The sequence below is a fragment of the Nicotiana tomentosiformis genome, chromosome 6, assembly GCF_000390325.3.
Source record: "Nicotiana tomentosiformis chromosome 6, ASM39032v3, whole genome shotgun sequence".
In the NCBI taxonomy this organism is placed as follows: domain Eukaryota; kingdom Viridiplantae; phylum Streptophyta; class Magnoliopsida; order Solanales; family Solanaceae; genus Nicotiana; species Nicotiana tomentosiformis.
Window position 1 is genome coordinate 147,512,168 of NC_090817.1, and position 18,386 is coordinate 147,530,553.

Consider the following 18,386-nt stretch of genomic DNA (forward strand, 5'->3'; position numbering starts at 1 on the left):
TTATGTACTTAGATTAAGTTGTGAACAATCATAACATTCTTCTTTGTGTTTGTAGGTCTCGGTGCTTCATCATTAAACTTTTCTCTGATATCGAGAGTAGTTAAATCAACACGAGGCTGAGGCTCGGGGGCTCAATGAGAAGAGAGGTGTTTACAAACTCCTGAGTGAGAAGCTCCAAGCCGAGTTATAAGCGGCTCAGAAGAAGCATGCCGACCTAGTCGAGCAGGTAAGACGAGTATTTGAACTTAGTGACGACGATTCAGACACAGTGGCTAATGACCCGAACCTGCAGGTTCAAAAGAGATTTGACCAGATCGAGAAGCTCCAGGTGGAAGTGGACACGGTGAAAGCTGAGGCCGAAGAATGGAAGAAAAATATGCACTGCCTGGCCTCGGAAAAGGAGACTGCCCAAGAACAACTGGCTTCGACTTAGGTCCAGCTCCGGGCTCTAAAAGAAAAGGCCTTGGTATATGCCAAAAAGATCAAGGAGCTCCAGACTTAACTAAGCTCGGTGGTCTCCGGCAAAGAAAATCTAGCCAAGGAACTTGAGATGGCCAAGTCGGAGGTTTTTGTGGTTAAGGCTGAGGTTGATGAGCGGGTGGACCAGCATAAGGCTGATGCCGAGGTGACTCAGGCCCAAGTGAGAAACTTAGTGGAGCATATGAGGTGGCAATCCTGAAGGGAGGCCCACGAGGGAGTTCGAGCTCAGGGTTTTGACCTACTGGCTGAGATCGAGAAAGACAAGGTATCCAACGCCCATGCCAGGAAGCTGGCTTACCCCGAGGAGTTGGATTCCGAGGAGTCTGAAGATTCGGATGAGCTCGAAGATGGCGTAGACCCCGAAGGTGATGGCGCGGCCCCAGGCGGAGACTAAGTCACTTAGGCTTTTTTAGATGTCTTATTTTTTAGGCCGCTTTTGGCGCTTGTAAAAAGTTTCATCAGGCAGTTCAGCCCTTGTAAGAGAAATTTTTTATTATGAATATAAGGCTTTTCCCTTAAATAACTTTCAAATTTTCTCTTTGCTTTATTTATTTTTACTTGCAAAGATCTACATGCCTTGGCATAAAACAGTTGGTTTTTGTTTAGAGACTCGAAGAAACCTTGCCTTCAACTATTTCGTTTTAAGGCATCGTTGGGGTTTGGTGTGACCAAAAGTTTTCTTTCCCCAAAGTACTATGACTTTTAGTCACAATCTGTTGAGGATAACCTTTGGAGCCAGGTAAGAAAATTTCAAGGCCTTGTTGTTTTTATGACAAGCTTCAGACGTCTCTAAGCCGAGTTTATATGGCCGTAGCCTTTATAGTTCGGGTGTTGTCCCGTGTAATTCGGGTTTGCCTAAGATGGAAGTCCCCGAGTGGGGGTGGCCTTAGCCTATAAAATTCGGGGGTTGCTTAATAGGTAATATACCTTCGAGGTTTAATAGCTTGGACCGTCCGAGTTTATTTCCGGACAGCAGTCCTCGAGTGAGAGAGTGATTATTCGAACTTAGGTTAAGGTGGCCCTTGGGCTCGTTTCAGTTAGGGGATCGGAAGCAGGGAATTCCTAAAGAAATGTAAAGGAAAAGATTTTAAAAGACAAGATGTTTGCAAGGAAGAGACTTCTCTTTATTCTTGTGCATAATAGTAACGTATGTGTACATGCTTTATGTCAGGGTTCGAGCAATCTATGCGGGCATGGTTCATTATACCGTTTGGACCTTACATTGAATCCTATCGATCAAGACCCTTCAATCCTGAAGTCTCTTTCCATGCTAAAGTCGATATCGGAGGGTAATGCACCCAGTGTTCGAGGTTGATCGAAGAGAGACCTCGAATACTGTTTTGATCACCGTCACCAGTTCGCTACCGGCCTTTGATTCTAAGTTAGCATGATTTACTTGCTGCCTCGTTAAAAACCTTGCAGGAAAACCCATTTGGGACAAAACCGGTTCAAGGGAAAAAAGAGTGCAACGCGTGCTTTCAGACCTAAAATCACGTACTTTTCCTTGTCGGTCACCTGCAAGAGTTAGTCCGAAATATAAGTAAAAGGAAATGGATGGGATCTTACCTTAGCACTAATATCGTTTCAAGTGAGCTAAATCCCAGTTGTTCGGTAGTTGCTCGCCGTTCATTGTTCCAAGCATGTAGGATCCTTTTTCGGTGATCTCGATAATTTGGTACGGTCCTTCCCAATTCGACCCCAATTTCCCTTCATTCAGTTTTTATGTGCTTAGCGTGACCTTTTTAGTACTAAGTCCTCGGTATTGAAGTGTTGAAGGTTGGCCCTTTGATTATAATATCTTTCGATCTGCTATTTTTGGGTGGCCAACCGGACAAAGGGTTGTCCCATGCCTTTCGTCTAATAGCTCCAGGTTCGTACTCTTAGCTTCGTCGTTCGATTCCCTTGTCGCATATCAGAATCTGATACTTGTTTCCCCGACCGATATTAAAGCTTCGGTGCCATAAACCAAAGAAAATGGGGTAGCCCCGGTACTGAACTTCGAGGTTGTACGGTACGTCCACAGGACTTCGAGTAATATTTCTTTCCATCTTCCTTTGGCGTCAGTTAACCTCTTTTTAAGGTTTTGGAGGATGGTTTTGTTGGTAGATTCAACTTGTCCATTCCCACTAGGGTGATAAGGTGTCGATAGGATCCTTTTGATCTTGTGATCTTCGAGGAATTTGGTTACTTTACTTCCGATGAATTATTTCCCATTATCGCATACGATCTCGGTTGACATTCCGAATCAGCATATGATGTGATCCCAAATGAAATCGATGACCTTCTTTTCCCTGACCTTCTCATATGCCTGGGCTTCCACCCACTTAGAAAAATAATTAGTCATAAATAATATAAATTGAGTCTTACCTAGTGCCCAAGGAAGGGGGCCAACGATGTCCATTACCCACTTCATGAATGGCCATGGCGATAAAACCGAGTAGAACAGCTCCCCGGGTTGATGGATCATCGGAGCGTGTCTTTGGCATTTATCACATTTTCGAACGAACTCATTTGCGTCTTTTTCCATGTCAATCCAGTAATAATCAGCTCTGATTGTTTTTCGAACCAGTGATTCGACGCCCGAATGATTTACATAGGTACATTCGAGGATTTCCCTCAAAACATACTCAGTATCCCCCGGCCCTATACATATTGCAAGTGGGCCATCAAATGTTCTTTTGAATAAGGTTCCGTCTACAGACAAGCTAAATCGGGCCAAATTTGTACGTAGGGCCCTCGACTCTTTTGGATCCGAGGCCAGTTTACTGGACCTGAGATATTCCACGTATTTATTCCTCCATTCCCAAGTTAGGCTCGTTGAGTTGATCTCGGCGTTGCCTTCTTCCACCACCGATCTCATAAGTTGTACGAATTCTCCCGAGTTGAATTTGTCGTCCTCGACAGACGACCCCAAGTTAGCGAGGGCATCAGCCTCGCTGTTTTGATCCCGAGGTACATGTTGCAGAGTCCATTCTTTGAACCGACGTAATGTCACATGCAACTTTTCCAAGTATATTTGCATTCGTTCTTCTCTGACTTCGAATGTTCCATTAATTTGGTTTACCACGAGGGGGGAGTCACATTTGGCTTCTATCACGTCTGCCTCAAGCTTTTGGCTAGTTCAAGGCATGCAATCATGGCCTCATATTCGGCCTCGTTGTTAGTCAATTTCACAATCTTAATAGATTATCTAATTATATTACCCGTTGGTGGCATTAGTGCGATGCCAAGTCCAGACCCTTTTGCATTTGAGGCGCCGTCCGTGAAGAGGGTCCAGATTCTCGAGGAAGTTACTGATTTAACTAATAACTCTCTTTTGACCTCGGGTATTAGGGCCATCGTAAAATCGGCCACAAAGTCTACCAAAATTTGAGACTTAATGGCGGTCCGAGGTCGAAACTCAATATCGTAGCCACTTATATCTACGACCCATTTGATCAATCAGCCCGAGAGTTTGGGCTTATACATAATGTTCCTCAATGGGTAAGTATATCACGACACATATGGCGTGACACTGGAAGTACGGTTTTAGCTTCCTAGAGACACTTAACAAAGCGAGCGCCAGTGTTTCCAGGTGAGGGTACCTAGTTTCGGCCTCACCTAAGGTTCTACTAACATAGTAAATTGGAAATTGTGTACCTTGCTCTTCCCGAACTAGACTCCACTTACCGCTATCTCCAAGACCACCAAGTACAAGTACAGTTGTTCGTCCGCCTTCGGTGTATGAAGTAGGGGCGGGCTCGATAAATACCTTTTGAGTTCCTCCAAAGCTCGATGGCATTCCGAGGTCCATGAAAAGTTCTTCTTCTTCTTTAACAGTGCGAAGAATCAGTGGCTTTTGTCGGACGACCTCGAAATAAATCGCCCCAGGGCGGCTATTCGCCCAGTTAACCTTTGCACGGCCTTTACGTTGTCCACGACCATGATATGTTCGATGGCTTTGATCTTATCAGGATTGATCTCGATTCCCTGATTGGATACCATGAATCCAAGGAACTTACCCGACCCCACTCCAAACAGACATCTTTTTAGGTTCAGTTTCATGTTGTACTACTTTACTATGCTGAAGGTTTCCTGCAAATGTCTTAAATGGTCCTCTGCTCGCAGGGACTTAACTAACATGTCATCAATGTAAACCTCAATTGATTTTTCTATTTGTTCCTCGAACATCCGATTTACTAAGCGTTGGTATATGGCACCAGCATTTTTTAATCCAAACGGCATTACGGTATAACAGTGTGTGCCATATTTAGTGATGAATAAAGTTTTTTCCTGATCACCCGGGTTCATCCATATTTGATTGTACCCGGAATAGGCACCGAAAAAACTGAGGGTTTCGTGGTCGGCCGTGGCATCGATCATACGGTCTATGTTGGGCAAAGGAAAAGAGTCTTTGGGGCATGCTTTATTCAATTCTTTATAGTCTATACACATTCTTGGTTTATTCCCTTTTTAGGGACTACCACTACGTTTGCTAACCAATCCAGGTATTTGACCTCCCGAATAGACCCTATTTCAAGAAGTTTAGATACCTCATCCTTGATAAAAACATGCTTGATCTCGGACTGGGGTCTCCTCTTTTGTTTAACCGGATGAAACTTCGGGTCCAGGCTCAGCTTGTTAGTGGTTATCTCCGATTGGATACCTGTCATATCGAGGTGGGACCAAGCGAAACAATCTTCGTTAGTTATAAGAAATTTAATGAGCTTTTCCCTGAGCTTGGAGCATAGCCCCGTGCCCAGGTATACCTTTCGATCAGGCAAGTTTTCTCGCAATATGACTTGTTCCAGTTCCTCGACCGTCGATTTAGTGGCGTTGAAATCATCGGGGGCTATAAAAGATCAGGGAACCTCATAATCATCATTCTCGACTTCCTCTTGTTTGTCCGAATCTGCCGAAAATGATATCAATGATTGCTATTTTGCCCCGTTTTTGACCACCTGGTTTGGGCCCTTCGATGTTGAAACTGTAGATGTCGGTGTCACCTCTTCAACCGTGAATATTTCTTTTGTAGTCGGTTGTTCCCCGTAGACAGTTTTAACTCCGTCAGGTGTTGGGAATTTCAATGCTTGGTGCAGCATCAAAGGCACCACCCTTATGTTGTGGAGCCATGGCCTTCCAAATAGAGCATTGTAACTCATGTCCACTTCGATCACATAAAATTTGGTCTCTTGGATGGTCCCGACGGTGTTTACCGGTAACGTTATTTCGCCTTTAGTGGTCTCACAAGCCACGTTGAATTGGTTTAGAACTCGAACTGCATGCACGATTTGGTTTTGCAGACCGAGATGTTCAACGACCCTTGATCGAATGATGTTGGCCGAGCTACCTGGATCAATTAACACACGTTTAACCCAAAATTTATTTACGAGTACAGATATTACCAATGCATCATTGTGGGGTTGCACGATCCCTTCCGCATCTTCGTCATTGAAAGATAAAGTTCCTTCTGGTATGTAGTCTCGAGTTCGTTTCTCCCTAGTGATGGATACTTTGGTGTGTTTCAACATCGGCCCCTGCAAACCCGCCGATGATCATGTTGATGACGTGTTAAGGCTCTTCTTGTTCTGCCTGTTTGTTAGAATCCATGTTCCTGAAATGATTTTTGGCTCAGTCGCTCTAGAATTCTCTAAGATGCCCATTGTTGAATAGATGAGCTATTTTCTCTTTCAGCTGTCGACAATCCTCCGTTCTATGACCGTGAGTGCCATGATATTTGCACATCTGGTTAGGATCCCTTTAGGGGTGTGGGGATGAGATGGTTTGCGACATGTTGTGTCAAACCTTATATACCTAAATCCAAGCAAGTTTCAAGGCTTACTTGCTATGGCGGTTAGTTTGGCCTGCGATGCCCGTTTATGCACATCTCTAAGTGGAATATCCCCTTGGGTTGGATCAGACTGTAGGGGTCGAGGACATTTGGTATCTTTGATGTGCCCGATAGCTGATAGAATGGTGGTAGCATCGATATTAAAGTTGTATTCTGATAGCCTTGGTGCGTCTTTAGACATGTCGAAGCCATTTTTGGTCATAAGTTCTCGACTGCTTTGACCTCGGTCATTTCTCCTTTCGTTTCTCATGAGGTTCCGCCCGTACCCACTGCTTATCTGATCTCCATTATATGGTTGATACCGATCCCTATTTGGCCTCGGTTCACGGTCGATCTCTCTATTGACTCTGTCAAAGGTTCTGAATGGATAAATAGACCCCAAAGGGGCCCCCGAGTTGGTCATCTTCGACTCTAATTTTTGACTGATACCGGTTATGCACGTCGGCCCATGTAACAACCCGTTCCATTTGAAACCGGGACACAAACTCCATGGGCATCTCATTATCCTTTTATTTGACTTTTACAAGATCCGATTTCCTAGTCTCGACCTTGATGGCACCTATGTGTGCTTTTAGAAAGAATCTGCAAGCATAGCAAATGAGTCAATAGAATTAGGAGGCAAGTTGTGATACCATATTATAGCTCCCTTTGACAGGGTTTCCCCGAATGTTTTCAACAAAACAGATTCGATCTCATCGTCCTCCAGGTCGTTCTCTTTGATAGCACATGTATAGGAGGTTACGTGCTCGTTAAGGTCAGTTGTTCCGTTGTACTTGGGTATTTCGGGCATACAGAACTTCTTGGGGATTGGCTTCAGAGCAGTGCTCGGAGGAAAAGGTTTTTGCATGAACTTCTTGGAATCCAGGCCTTTCAATATCAGAGGTGCTCCTGGGATTTGGTCTACCCTGAAATTGTAGGTTTCCACCTTTTTGTTGTTTGCCTCGATCTTCATCTCCCCTGATTCTATTCTTTTTGTTAGCTCCTCGAGCATCTTTATGATCTGGGGTTAGCCCCCGATTCGTGCTTGTTCGACCTTTCTATGATCGGTTCATCCCTGCGGGTGACTTCCCGGGGAGGATCGGGTTCAACCCTGCTCGATGCGCGGCTTTGATTCTGTAACTAAGCTATCGCCGCTTATTGAGCCTGCAACATTTCGAAGATCACTCGTAGACTGATCCCATCTCCTTCAACGTTTTGTGTGTTTCGAGTCTCCGATTGGGCTCCACCATGAATGTTATTTTCAGGGTCGAAAGGCAAGTTTGTATCGATAGCCACATGCGAATTAGCGTCAATCGAATCTGCGATTGGAATTCCAGCGGGATCAACAAGTGGTATCTTGTTACCAGGTGCTATATTATCATTTTCACCTTGGTGACCGGACTCGTTGTCAATATGCAGATGTACTTATTGAGAGTTTGACATTTTTGTATTTTAGCATGGAATCAAAGACACTTCAAATAGCAAGTGTAAAGCAGTATGTGTTATGAAGATTTGTATCACATAATCACTATTATCCTTAGCCCCACGGTGGGCACTAAACTGTTTACCCTCAAAATCGGATAACAATTGAATTTATACGCGGTTTTGAAGAATACGTGATTAACTTGATACAAAAATAAAAAATCAAATTAAAATTAAAATTAATGGTAAAAGGTAAATGCAAACCACACAAGTTAAGCAGTTTTGGCCTTGAAAGTTGATCGCCCTTGAGCCAAAAAAATATTGCAATCGGTGCCGGAATAGAGTGATGAGCTAATAATAACTAGAAAGAACAATATATTGCTTTAGAATGCCGGTTACAATGTGCTTTACAAATAAGCAGACCCATTTTATATAGTAGAGGGGTCCTACTTTAGGTACAACTCTATATAAGGTAAAAAATCCCATGATTCGCTAATTAATCGGTTTCATTGATACGTGTCAAGATTTTTGCCGTGATATCCTACCGGTTACGGATATTCTGGCCTTCCGTTATTTTGGTTCGATGATGTTCTCTCGAGCTAATTCCTAGCCAGAGTTAGTTCCGGGATCACGAGTTCGATAATCTTGAAGGCGCATGTTCTAACCTCGTACTTATGCTCAATGAAACCTATGGTCGATCTTCAATCTATTATGTTTCATCCTCGATCTATCATGCAATAGATGAGCTCAGTTTCTACCATATACAATAGTGCCTAGCAACGAGTTGCCCCATGCTGATTCTAACGGAGTTCCAGTTGCAGACCCAGTCGACGCCAACTCGCATGTGGCCATCAACGCCGACTCTGAGAACATCGTTCGTGGAAGAGCCCGTCCAACGACTTGGGGTACGCCCGAAGTCCATTTTAAGGGTAAACAAACATATATATCTCATGACCTCCTTTATGTTCATATTTTTCTATCAAAAATAATAAGCTCACCACCCCATAGAAACTCAAATTATGTTGAACGATTGAGGATATTAATGGTTTAGGATCAAATATCGTGGGAGCCATGAAGCCAAGAAAAGGGAAACAAAGCATAGAACGCAAATATATGTAAACTTAATGATCACATAAACAAAATTTAATGAGGTATAAAAAAACTATAGCTATTTACAGCGACTTAGTTACGTACCATTAGACATATACATGTCTATCACTGCGTACATTATATCCATCAATTGTTGACCAACAAAATTTAGTCACGTGGATGTTACTTTGTACTCCGTGATCTATAAGATGTCATTTGTTTTAAAAAATGTTCCAAAATGTATTTTGGAAATTAAAAGTTCACCTTTTCATGTACAAACACAATGTTTATATTATCATAACGTAAAACGGGTAAAATTCATAAATAGCCACTTTTAAGTCCCTATTGTTGAAAATAGCCAATATCCTGAAGCTTTAAACTTCACAAGTGAAACTCCAGAGTCCAGAACATTGACATTGGTTATGTTTCAAAGGCAAGGTCGAAAAGTGGCTAGTGGGCCCTATTTCTACAGTAAAAACTTGAAAGGTGTCAAAGGTCTACGACCCGACCATAAGAATTAATCCAAATAACCGCCCACCAAACGACTTAAACTAAAAATAGTCGGAAAGAATATAATATATATATTATATGTGTATAATTATGTATAGTCAATGTATAAACTATATATATATATGTGACTAAAAAAAATAAACAATGAATATGCCGGGCTATTTATGTAAAAAACCCACCCAACAACTTCACCAGCCCAGACGAGTTGGTTTGGGTTTGTGAAAATAATGGCGGGAGAGAGCAAATTATGTTCAAAACTTCTTTCCTAAAACGCCGTCCCACGTAAAAATAAAAAATGGAACGCCGTCACTTTTTTCCACTCCAAGTGAAACACAGTAACATTTATATCCCTAAACTACCCCGCACACGCACTACACACACTTATTGCACTGTGTCACACTCTCCCACGCACCACCACTCCTCTCAATCCACTCTCTCTCCCATGGAGAATCAGGCAAAGCGGAGCAAACAATCTTCGTCGAGTTCCGGGAGTAGAAGAAGCTTGAAGAGAAAGCTAGACGAAGATTTCGAAGACGATCGCAAAGTCTCTTCTCATGAAGATCTCGCCCCTGAGGTTCGTACGCAAGTGGAGATTCTCGAATCTACTTTTTCTTCAACTGAAGCAGATCGAGCTTCCGCAAAACGTGCTATTCACGTTCTCTCCGAGCTAGCTAAGAACGGTAACTCAAAATCTCGTTTTCCTTTTCATTTCTACCGGATCAGAAATTTTACATGTACATGCACTTTTCTACTTATGTAGAGTTAATTCAACTAATTTTTTGAAGTTTAATCCGATTGCTAGTTTAATTTTTATTTTCTACAAAAGTAAACTTGGATTTCAAAAAACTGCACGAAAGTATTGTGTTATATGAAAAAATTCATTATAAATGTTTAGTAAAATTCGCTTCGTTTGAATATGGGGAAGTGTAGAGTTAATTCAGCTGTTTGGCATTTTTTCTTCTCGAGAGTCAATTCAATTAATTTTTGCAAGTTAATTAGATTGATTCGATTTTTTTTCTTCTGAAAAATTAGACTTAGATATCGAGAATAAGTACATTCATTGCAAATGTTAGTCAAAATTCTTATGGTTTGAATACAGCAAAGTGTAGAGTGTCAAACGTGTCTGGATAGAGACATCAGTATGTACATGCAGAGAGTTGAATTGGTTTATTTCAATCAGTTTGGGACGGAGAGTTTGGTTTTGATATTTGAGGATTTTTGTGTTGCAGAGGAAATTGTGAACGTGGTTGTAGACTGTGGTGCTGTTCCAGCTTTGGTGAAGCATCTTCAGGTGCCGTCCCTTGGGATTGAAGGAGATGGTGGAGAGATGCCGTATGAGCATGAGGTCGAGAAAGGAAGTGCTTTTACACTTGGGCTTCTTGCCATAAAAGTTAGTATTGAAATCGTATTTATGAGAAGGCAATGTTTGCTATATAGAGGAGCTTGCTTATGCAATAGGAATTAGGAGCTATGGTCTGTTATTGAATAAATGAGCTTGCTTATACAATAGGAGCTATGTTTTGTTACTGAATACATTCCACTTTAATTGGTACTTTGGTTTTGCCTGCATATTTGCCTGTACAATTTGGCTTGCCACTGAGAAGATGAACGATTTCATTTACGATGACAGTTACCAGAACAATTGAATACTTGTGTTTCTTAACAATTCGTTGTCTCTCAACAGGAATTTCTATTTCTTGTCTATCCTGTATGGTCCTTCTTTGGTTAATAATTTAGATGGAGGTGTTTTTAACTGTTTCTGTGTCTGACAGCCGGAGCACCAGCAACTCATTGTTGATGCTGGAGCTCTGCCTCATCTTGTGGATCTGTTGAAGAGGCACAGGAATGCACAAAATTCTCGTGCTGTCAATGGTGTTATCCGGAGAGCAGCTGATGCAATCACCAATCTTGCTCATGAAAATAGCAGCATCAAAAGTCGAGTCAGGTTAGTTTTTTTGTTCTCTGAAAATTTGGTCTTCTAAGAAAATAAAAAAAAAGACATGTTTTTCATTCTTCATCTCTATTTTGTATGTGTAGGATTGAAGGTGGTATTCCTCCTCTTGTTGAATTGCTTGAGTTTGTTGATTCAAAGGTGCAAAGAGCAGCTGCAGGAGCCTTGCGAACTTTGGCATTTAAAAATGATGAGAACAAAAATCAGGCTAGTAGCTTTCTGATTTATGAAAATTATCTCTGAACTTCTTGCATTATCTGTTCTATGGGATAATTTCTCCGAATTGATTTCAGATTGTTGAATGCAATGCACTACCTATTCTTATTCTAATGCTGCGGTCCGAAGATACTGCTATACACTATGAAGCGGTTAGGCATCGGTTTACAGTTTCATATTACTAGCTTTATTTTTGTTTCTATAGTTAAGTAGTATAAGGTTGTGTCTATGCTTCGAGTGGTAATCATTGCTAGACATAATAAAATTGTACACGACAGGTTGGGGTCATTGGAAATCTGGTGCACTCATCACCACATATCAAAAAGGACGTTCTTCTTGCTGGAGCTTTACAACCTGTCATTGGGTTACTTAGGTATAGTTGGATCTTATAATTTTTGAGTGGCTGGTCATGTACAACTTCTACTTCCTAGCTGCTTATCATATGCAGAGTTCCATAGATGGACCTAGATGTGATATGCTTCGCTTTTGTCTTTTCCTCTTTATGGCATCTCAAGATAAGTTTTTATATGATAGTTCCTCCTGTTCGGAGAGCCAAAGGGAAGCTGCTTTATTGCTTGGACAATTTGCAGCAACCGACACAGACTGTAAGGTTGATGATACTATTGTACTCTATTAATGTCATAAAGAGGAGTAAAACTCTTGATTTATTAGCATTTAAAGAAACTTATTCTGAGTTATGCTTTAATCTTTTGCGATGGTTTTCCAGATACACATTGTGCAAAGAGGTGCTGTACCACCATTAATTGAGATGCTCGAATCTCCGGATGCTCAACTAAGGGAAATGTCAGCCTTTGCCCTGGGAAGGTTGGCGCAGGTGACTTGAAATCCTTACAGAGCTTCTTTAGGGTATTTTGTCTCCTTGTGGTTATCAAGTAATTTTTCTGTTGTGTTACTAGTTTATTCTGTAAGCTTACCATTCATATTTATTTTCTGGCATTACTTGTGATGATTGTTGATGATCGTGGATTTACCTTTCATGATTACTGAGGTCTCTTTTGAAGTATGACACATGCTCATGGGATTTTCTACATGGGCTTACCCCTTTTATCAATCAAACATAATACCAGAAAATATACTTGGTAGGGGTTCCAGCAGACCATGTTTCTATGATTATTCAGCAAGTTTAGCATTCAAGAATTTATTTTCTGGATTTACTTCTATGTCGGATGATGAATAGGCATCACTTGTGCCTTAATGGAGCAGAATGGTTACAGAGGATTCATATGGGCGACCCGTTAGGATTGAGGTTTAGTTGAATGATTGACTTGTATTTTTGGATGATAGATCATGGAGTGACACTTGAATACTTGTTTTTGATTTGTTTCATAAAAAAGGATGCTGTAATATCTTGTATATTGGCTTGCCCACTTGTTAAAAAGAACTTGTTACTTAGGAGTAACGTAAAACAAGGAATCATGCTTGTGAGTAGTGGTTTCATGTCTTGAAATATTATATACATGTCTAGGAGTCCCTAAAGTAGTATAACTTGTCGGATAACGGCAAATTGATATTTTGCATTAACACCTTTCAATTGGGAAGTTACATTTTATCCTAATATTCTCAGGGGATAATGTTAATTTTGTGATATATCATTAAATGCGTGAAGGGCCAAAGCATGTGGCTCTTCTTTTCTTAACTGTAGTACAGTACGGCTGGAATGTGGTAGAGCATTGGGTTCTTCTTTTCTTTCTTTCTCTTAGGAGTTCATATGATTTGAGAATTATGTGTGTGGATTCTAGTTGATTGGGAGTTATTGGTTCCATGATGTACAGGACACACACAATCAGGCTGGTATTGCTCATTGCGGTGGAATAATCCCATTACTGAAGCTTCTTGATTCAAAAAATGGATCATTACAACATAATGCTGCATTTGCTCTTTATGGGCTTGCTGATAACGAGGTGTTACTTCTCATCCGATCATATATCTTGTTATTGTACCCAGATTTCATGTTTTTACATGCTTTTTAAATTTGTTACGATGTGTTACATCTCATTTGACTTAGTGCAACTTTCTGCTATAGGATAATGTTGCAGATCTTGTAAAGGTTGGAGGTGTTCAAATGCTTCAGGATGGAGAATTTATTGTTCAAGTATGATTCCTTTCTTTTTTTCTCGTTTTTGCTATTTTGTGCTAACATATTTTTTAAAGGACTAACAATTTCATAGCCTTATAGTGATTTTCTCATTATTCTTCTTTATTGTTGCCATGAGCCTTGATATTGTTCAATGATTTTTCAGCCAACTAGAGATTGTGTAGCGAAGACATTGAAAAGATTAGAAGAGAAGATTCACGGACGAGTGAGTTTCTATTTATAGCAGGGAATTTGTTGATACAAACTTTCATTTGTTGGTAGTGAAGCACATGTTTTGTATAAGAACTGAACCAATGCATTTCTTTTGCTAATGCATGCCAAGTTTTTTTTTGTCTTTTCTAGCTATGATATGTGTTGTATCCCCCAGTTTCCAGTTCTTTTTCTCTTTCCTTCAATACGGCAAATTTCTTTGTTAAGTCTCATTGGTTACTGATGGTTATATCTCAAACCTTTTTGCCCTCCTTTGCAGGTATTAGGCTATTTGTTGTACTTGATGCGTGTTGGGGAAAAGGTTATTCAAAAACGAGTTGCTCTGGCTCTTGCCCATCTTTGTTCACCAGATGACCAAAAGACAATTTTTATTGATAATAATGGTATGTATGTGTTCCATTCAGATACTTGGAACAATTTTTCTTGGGGTGTTGGTTAGGCTGTGACAATATGTCCACTATGTGGACTATGTTCTTGTAGGATTAGAATTGCTTTTGGAGCTTCTAGAATCAACAAACTTGAAGCACCAAAGAGACGGTTCTGTAGCTTTATGCAAGTTGGCTAACAAAGCCAGCTCGCTTTCACCGATCGATGCAGCTCCTCCATCTCCGACTCCTCAGGTTTGTTCTGTGGTTTCATTCTAATTACTGTATCAAAGTCTTTGTTCTAGTTTTTGGTTCTAAGTTCTAACACGAGTAGTGTTATAGTCTTTTAGTCATTTATGGGTTTCTATTAATTCTTCATTGTTACACTTTAGTGCTTTCTCACATTGAATTAACATTTAAGCTATCTTCGTATTATCATCAAGCCTTTCAAAGATGTTCCCTGAACTGATTGATGATGTTCAAATTTAAGCATTGATTGTGATTCTTGAAGCTTTATCTGTTTATAGTTTATATGTCAACCACCATTTGCTAGCCTTACCTCAAGACTTGAAACTTATAAAATGTTTACTTGATGTTCACTTTCTTCAGTAATTTATAAAATGTTGTCACGGGTTAGGCACACGTCACAGGTTCGAATGCTGCCGCAGACAAAAGCTTGTTATTCAATTGGATAAGGGCAGAGATGCGGGTCCTTTATTTACTGAGGTCCGACCCGTGTGCCGTTGGCCCTTGGGGATTTCTCAGTTATAAAAAAAAATGTTGTCTGATCTTTTTCATGTTTGTTAGTTTTTATGTCTGCTTTCTTACTTGACATATATGTTGCTTGTAACCATTCATAGTGGAGTAATTAGACAATTTATTTGATCCCTATACTGTATCACTTTTCCATATTTTCTCCTTTTGCATTTTCCCAATGCAGGTCTATCTGGGTGAGCAGTATGTAAATAATTCCACTCTATCCGATGTGACATTTTTAGTTGAAGGTAGCAACAGTGTTGTGATTCAAATATTCTTCTTCTTTGTTTCATGCTGTGTCTTTATTGTTTCTGTGGTCCTCCATCAGGCAAACGTTTTTATGCCCACAGAATTTGTTTACTTGCTTCGTCTGATGCATTTCGAGCAATGTTTGATGGTGGTTACAGGGTAAGTCAAATTCTTGGCCTAAAAAAATTTGTTGTTTTACTTTTTAGGTTTTATTTGTTGTTAATTTGATCATTAGCAACCCGAGAGGGAAAGTAGTTTTTGCCCCAAAGTTTTTCTATGGATTACCTTTCCCTTTGGACAAATTTAACACTGACGGTATCAAATGGTCTTTGCAAGAGGAGAATAGCTAAGAGGCAAACATCTTTATTTGAAATATTGTGAGCATGTGTTCTGTGACTTGGCCAAATGCACAAACGTGGACTACAATACTCTTATGATTTGTGGTCTATTCATTGCAGGAGAGAGATGCCAAAGACATAGAGATTCCGAACATTCCATGGAATGTTTTTGAGTTGATGATGAGGTGCAATACTCTTTAATTTCTGTCTTTGGGATTCAGATTTGTACAAATAAATCTACCAATATTAAAGACAGGAAATTTCTTTCTTCCAGGTACATATACACTGGATCAGTTGATGTTAATATGGATGTCGCACAGGATCTTCTAAGGGCTGCAGATCAATATCTTCTAGAGGGTCTTAAGCGTCTATGCGAGTATGCAATTGCACAGGTGAGTTCTGGAACCTTTTTGTTTTTTGAGGGCAATTTGTGTCGGTGTTTTACCCTGATATTTTTCATCTTCTCTAGGATATCTCTGTGGAAAATGTCTCTCTCATGTTTGAGCTGTCGGAGGCTTTTAATGCTTTGTCATTACGAAATGCTTGCATTCTATTCATTTTGGAAAAGTTCGACAAATTAAGCGTCATGCCATGGTATGTCCAGTTCCTACTATCCTTTTATTTCGTCATTCCTTGAATAAAAAAAAAAGCATATCCCAAACAAATACGCATGCGGACAAACTATTATATGATCTCATGATAATAAAATTGGAAAAAACTTACACACCTGGTGTTTACACCAATTCTATAAATGCATGACATATGCCTTTTAACACATTTCCATCACTTGCCCAATAACTAATTGTTGCGTATTCTCATCTCAATTTATACTTAACCATGATAAATTCACGTGGTTTGGTGTAAATACTGGATATTGGTAAGTTTCTTCCCGTACTATTGACTGGGGGTCTTGTTATCACTTCCTTTGGTTTGGCGGGTTGGTTGGGTTGGGTTAGGAGAGCTGGGGATCACATCTTAACTTGCATTAGCTGTCAGGCTCTATCACAGAAGTTTCGCCTTTTGTTGGAAATACAGATTTTCAAATAGAAATAGCTGAATAATATTTTAGTCAGAAGATAGAAAATTTATTTTATTGTGTGTAATTGTGTATTAACCAAATATAATCTCGTTACATGTAGGTATTCACATTTGATTCAACGTATATTACCTGAGACACGTACGTACTTTGTAAGGGCGCTGACCAGGCCAATTCAAGCTGACCTCTGATGTCGATTTAGATTCATTTTTGGTTTTTGATTAATTGTAAGACAGGTATAATGTATAGTAAGTATAATTGCACTCGTCTCTAATTGCAAGAGCCAATGTAATTCCTCATTGAGTGCAATCCTAGATTTGTTCCGACTATTAACGTAGCTTAGAAAGTTCAGTTGCAACAAATATTTTTCATTTTGAATGACCTACACCTCTATTTTGATTTTGCATAATTGGACTTCTGTTCCTTTGTGAATAATCCAACAAGAACGTCGTTAAAAGAAAAAAGAAAGAGCAATACGAGCATGAGGCTTTCCGAAAACATAAAAAGGTTAGGCGTTTGTTTCAAGTTTTACAAAAGTTGAGCTTACAAACAATCGAAAGTTTTTATTTGATTATCTAACAAAGCAATTAATCTTTAGAAAAAATTTCAAGCATGTTATAAAATAAAAGCAACTTAGTAAAACATGAACAAGACATGTTGTTATGAAATAAAAACAATTTAGTAAAACATGAACAAGAAATGGAGATAGAGAGAAGGAAGAGATTTTCTTCTTCAATTGTGTGTGTTTTCCTATCTATTACAAGGCCTTTATATAGGCATGAAAAGTGAAGAAAAATATGTCATTGAATATGTCATTAAGCATAGAAATATGTCATTGAATATGTCATTAAGCATTTGAGAAGATCATGGAGGAAGAGTAGACATCCACCATAATTTGATTTTTCTTATAACACTCCCCTTGGATGTCCATAGATAATGTGCCTCGTTAAAACCTTATTAGGAAAAAAAAAACCTATGAGAAAAAAAAATCCTAGTGAGGGAAAAAGAGTACACATATTTAGAAATACGCCTTTTGGTTGCCTCGTTAAAAACCTTGCAAGAAAAATCCAGTGGGACAAAACCTTGTAAGGAAAAAAAAGTACAACGCGTATTAACTCCCCCTGATGAGAGCATCAATTCACATCCTTGAGCCTTCGCATCCCAATCTTGTACACTAGTTTCTTGAAGGATGACGTCAGTAGAGATTTGGTGAACAAATCAGCCATATTATCACTTGAACGGATCTGTTGCACATTGATATCACCATTCTTTTGAAGATCATGTGTAAAAAATAACTTTGGTAAAATGTGCTTTGTCCTATTCCATTTTATGAATCCTCCCTTCAACTGGGATATGCATGTTGCATTGTCTTCATACAAAATTGTGGGTAGTTTGTCACACTTCAAACCATATTTGTCTCGAATAAGGTGTATTATAGACCTCAACCATACACATTCTCGACTTGCTTCATGAATAGCAATTATCTCATCATGATTAGATGAAGTAGTCACGATTGATTGCTTAGTCGATCTTCAAGATATGGCAGTGCCTCCATATGTAAGCACATAGCCTGTTTGAGATCGAACCTTTTGTGGGTCATATAAATACCCAGCATCGGCATAACCAACAAGATCGGGACTGCAATCGTTTCCATAAAATAATCTCATACCAATAGTCCCTTTTAGATATCGCAATATGTGTTTGATTCCATTCCAATGTCTCCTTGTAGGAGCAGAGCTATATCTTGTTAAGACATTAACTGAAAAAGTTATGTCAGACCTTTTAGTGTTAGAAAGATACATTAGTGCACCAATTGCACTAAGATATGGTACGTCGGGA

General features: G+C 39.8%; 1 protein-coding gene across 1 annotated transcript; it reads left to right on the forward strand.

Annotated features, from left to right (window-relative positions):
* The first annotated feature begins 9,627 nt into the window (after positions 1-9,627).
* Positions 9,628-16,956, forward strand: LOC104117654 (ARM REPEAT PROTEIN INTERACTING WITH ABF2-like). The gene is made up of 19 exons (XM_009628726.4): positions 9,628-9,990; positions 10,540-10,700; positions 11,083-11,255; positions 11,348-11,468; positions 11,555-11,629; positions 11,756-11,850; positions 12,012-12,087; positions 12,205-12,312; positions 13,271-13,399; positions 13,522-13,590; positions 13,739-13,798; positions 14,063-14,186; positions 14,284-14,423; positions 15,109-15,172; positions 15,253-15,332; positions 15,632-15,696; positions 15,786-15,903; positions 15,981-16,105; positions 16,651-16,956. The coding sequence occupies exons 1-19, from the start codon at positions 9,753-9,755 to the stop codon at positions 16,736-16,738; spliced, it is 2,109 nt and encodes a 702-aa protein (XP_009627021.1). The 5' UTR covers positions 9,628-9,752; the 3' UTR covers positions 16,739-16,956.
* Positions 16,957-18,386: the final 1,430 nt, after the last annotated feature.

Excerpts from the sequence above, each read along its gene's own strand:
- LOC104117654 (XM_009628726.4), top strand. The coding sequence starts at position 9,753 with ATGGAGAATCAGGCAAAGCGGAGCAAACAATCTTCGTCGAGTTCCGGG. Across the intron at positions 10,701-11,082 it reads TTGGGCTTCTTGCCATAAAA|CCGGAGCACCAGCAACTCAT; the intron begins GTTAGTATTGAA and ends TGTGTCTGACAG. Across the intron at positions 15,333-15,631 it reads TGTTTGATGGTGGTTACAGG|GAGAGAGATGCCAAAGACAT; the intron begins GTAAGTCAAATT and ends TATTCATTGCAG.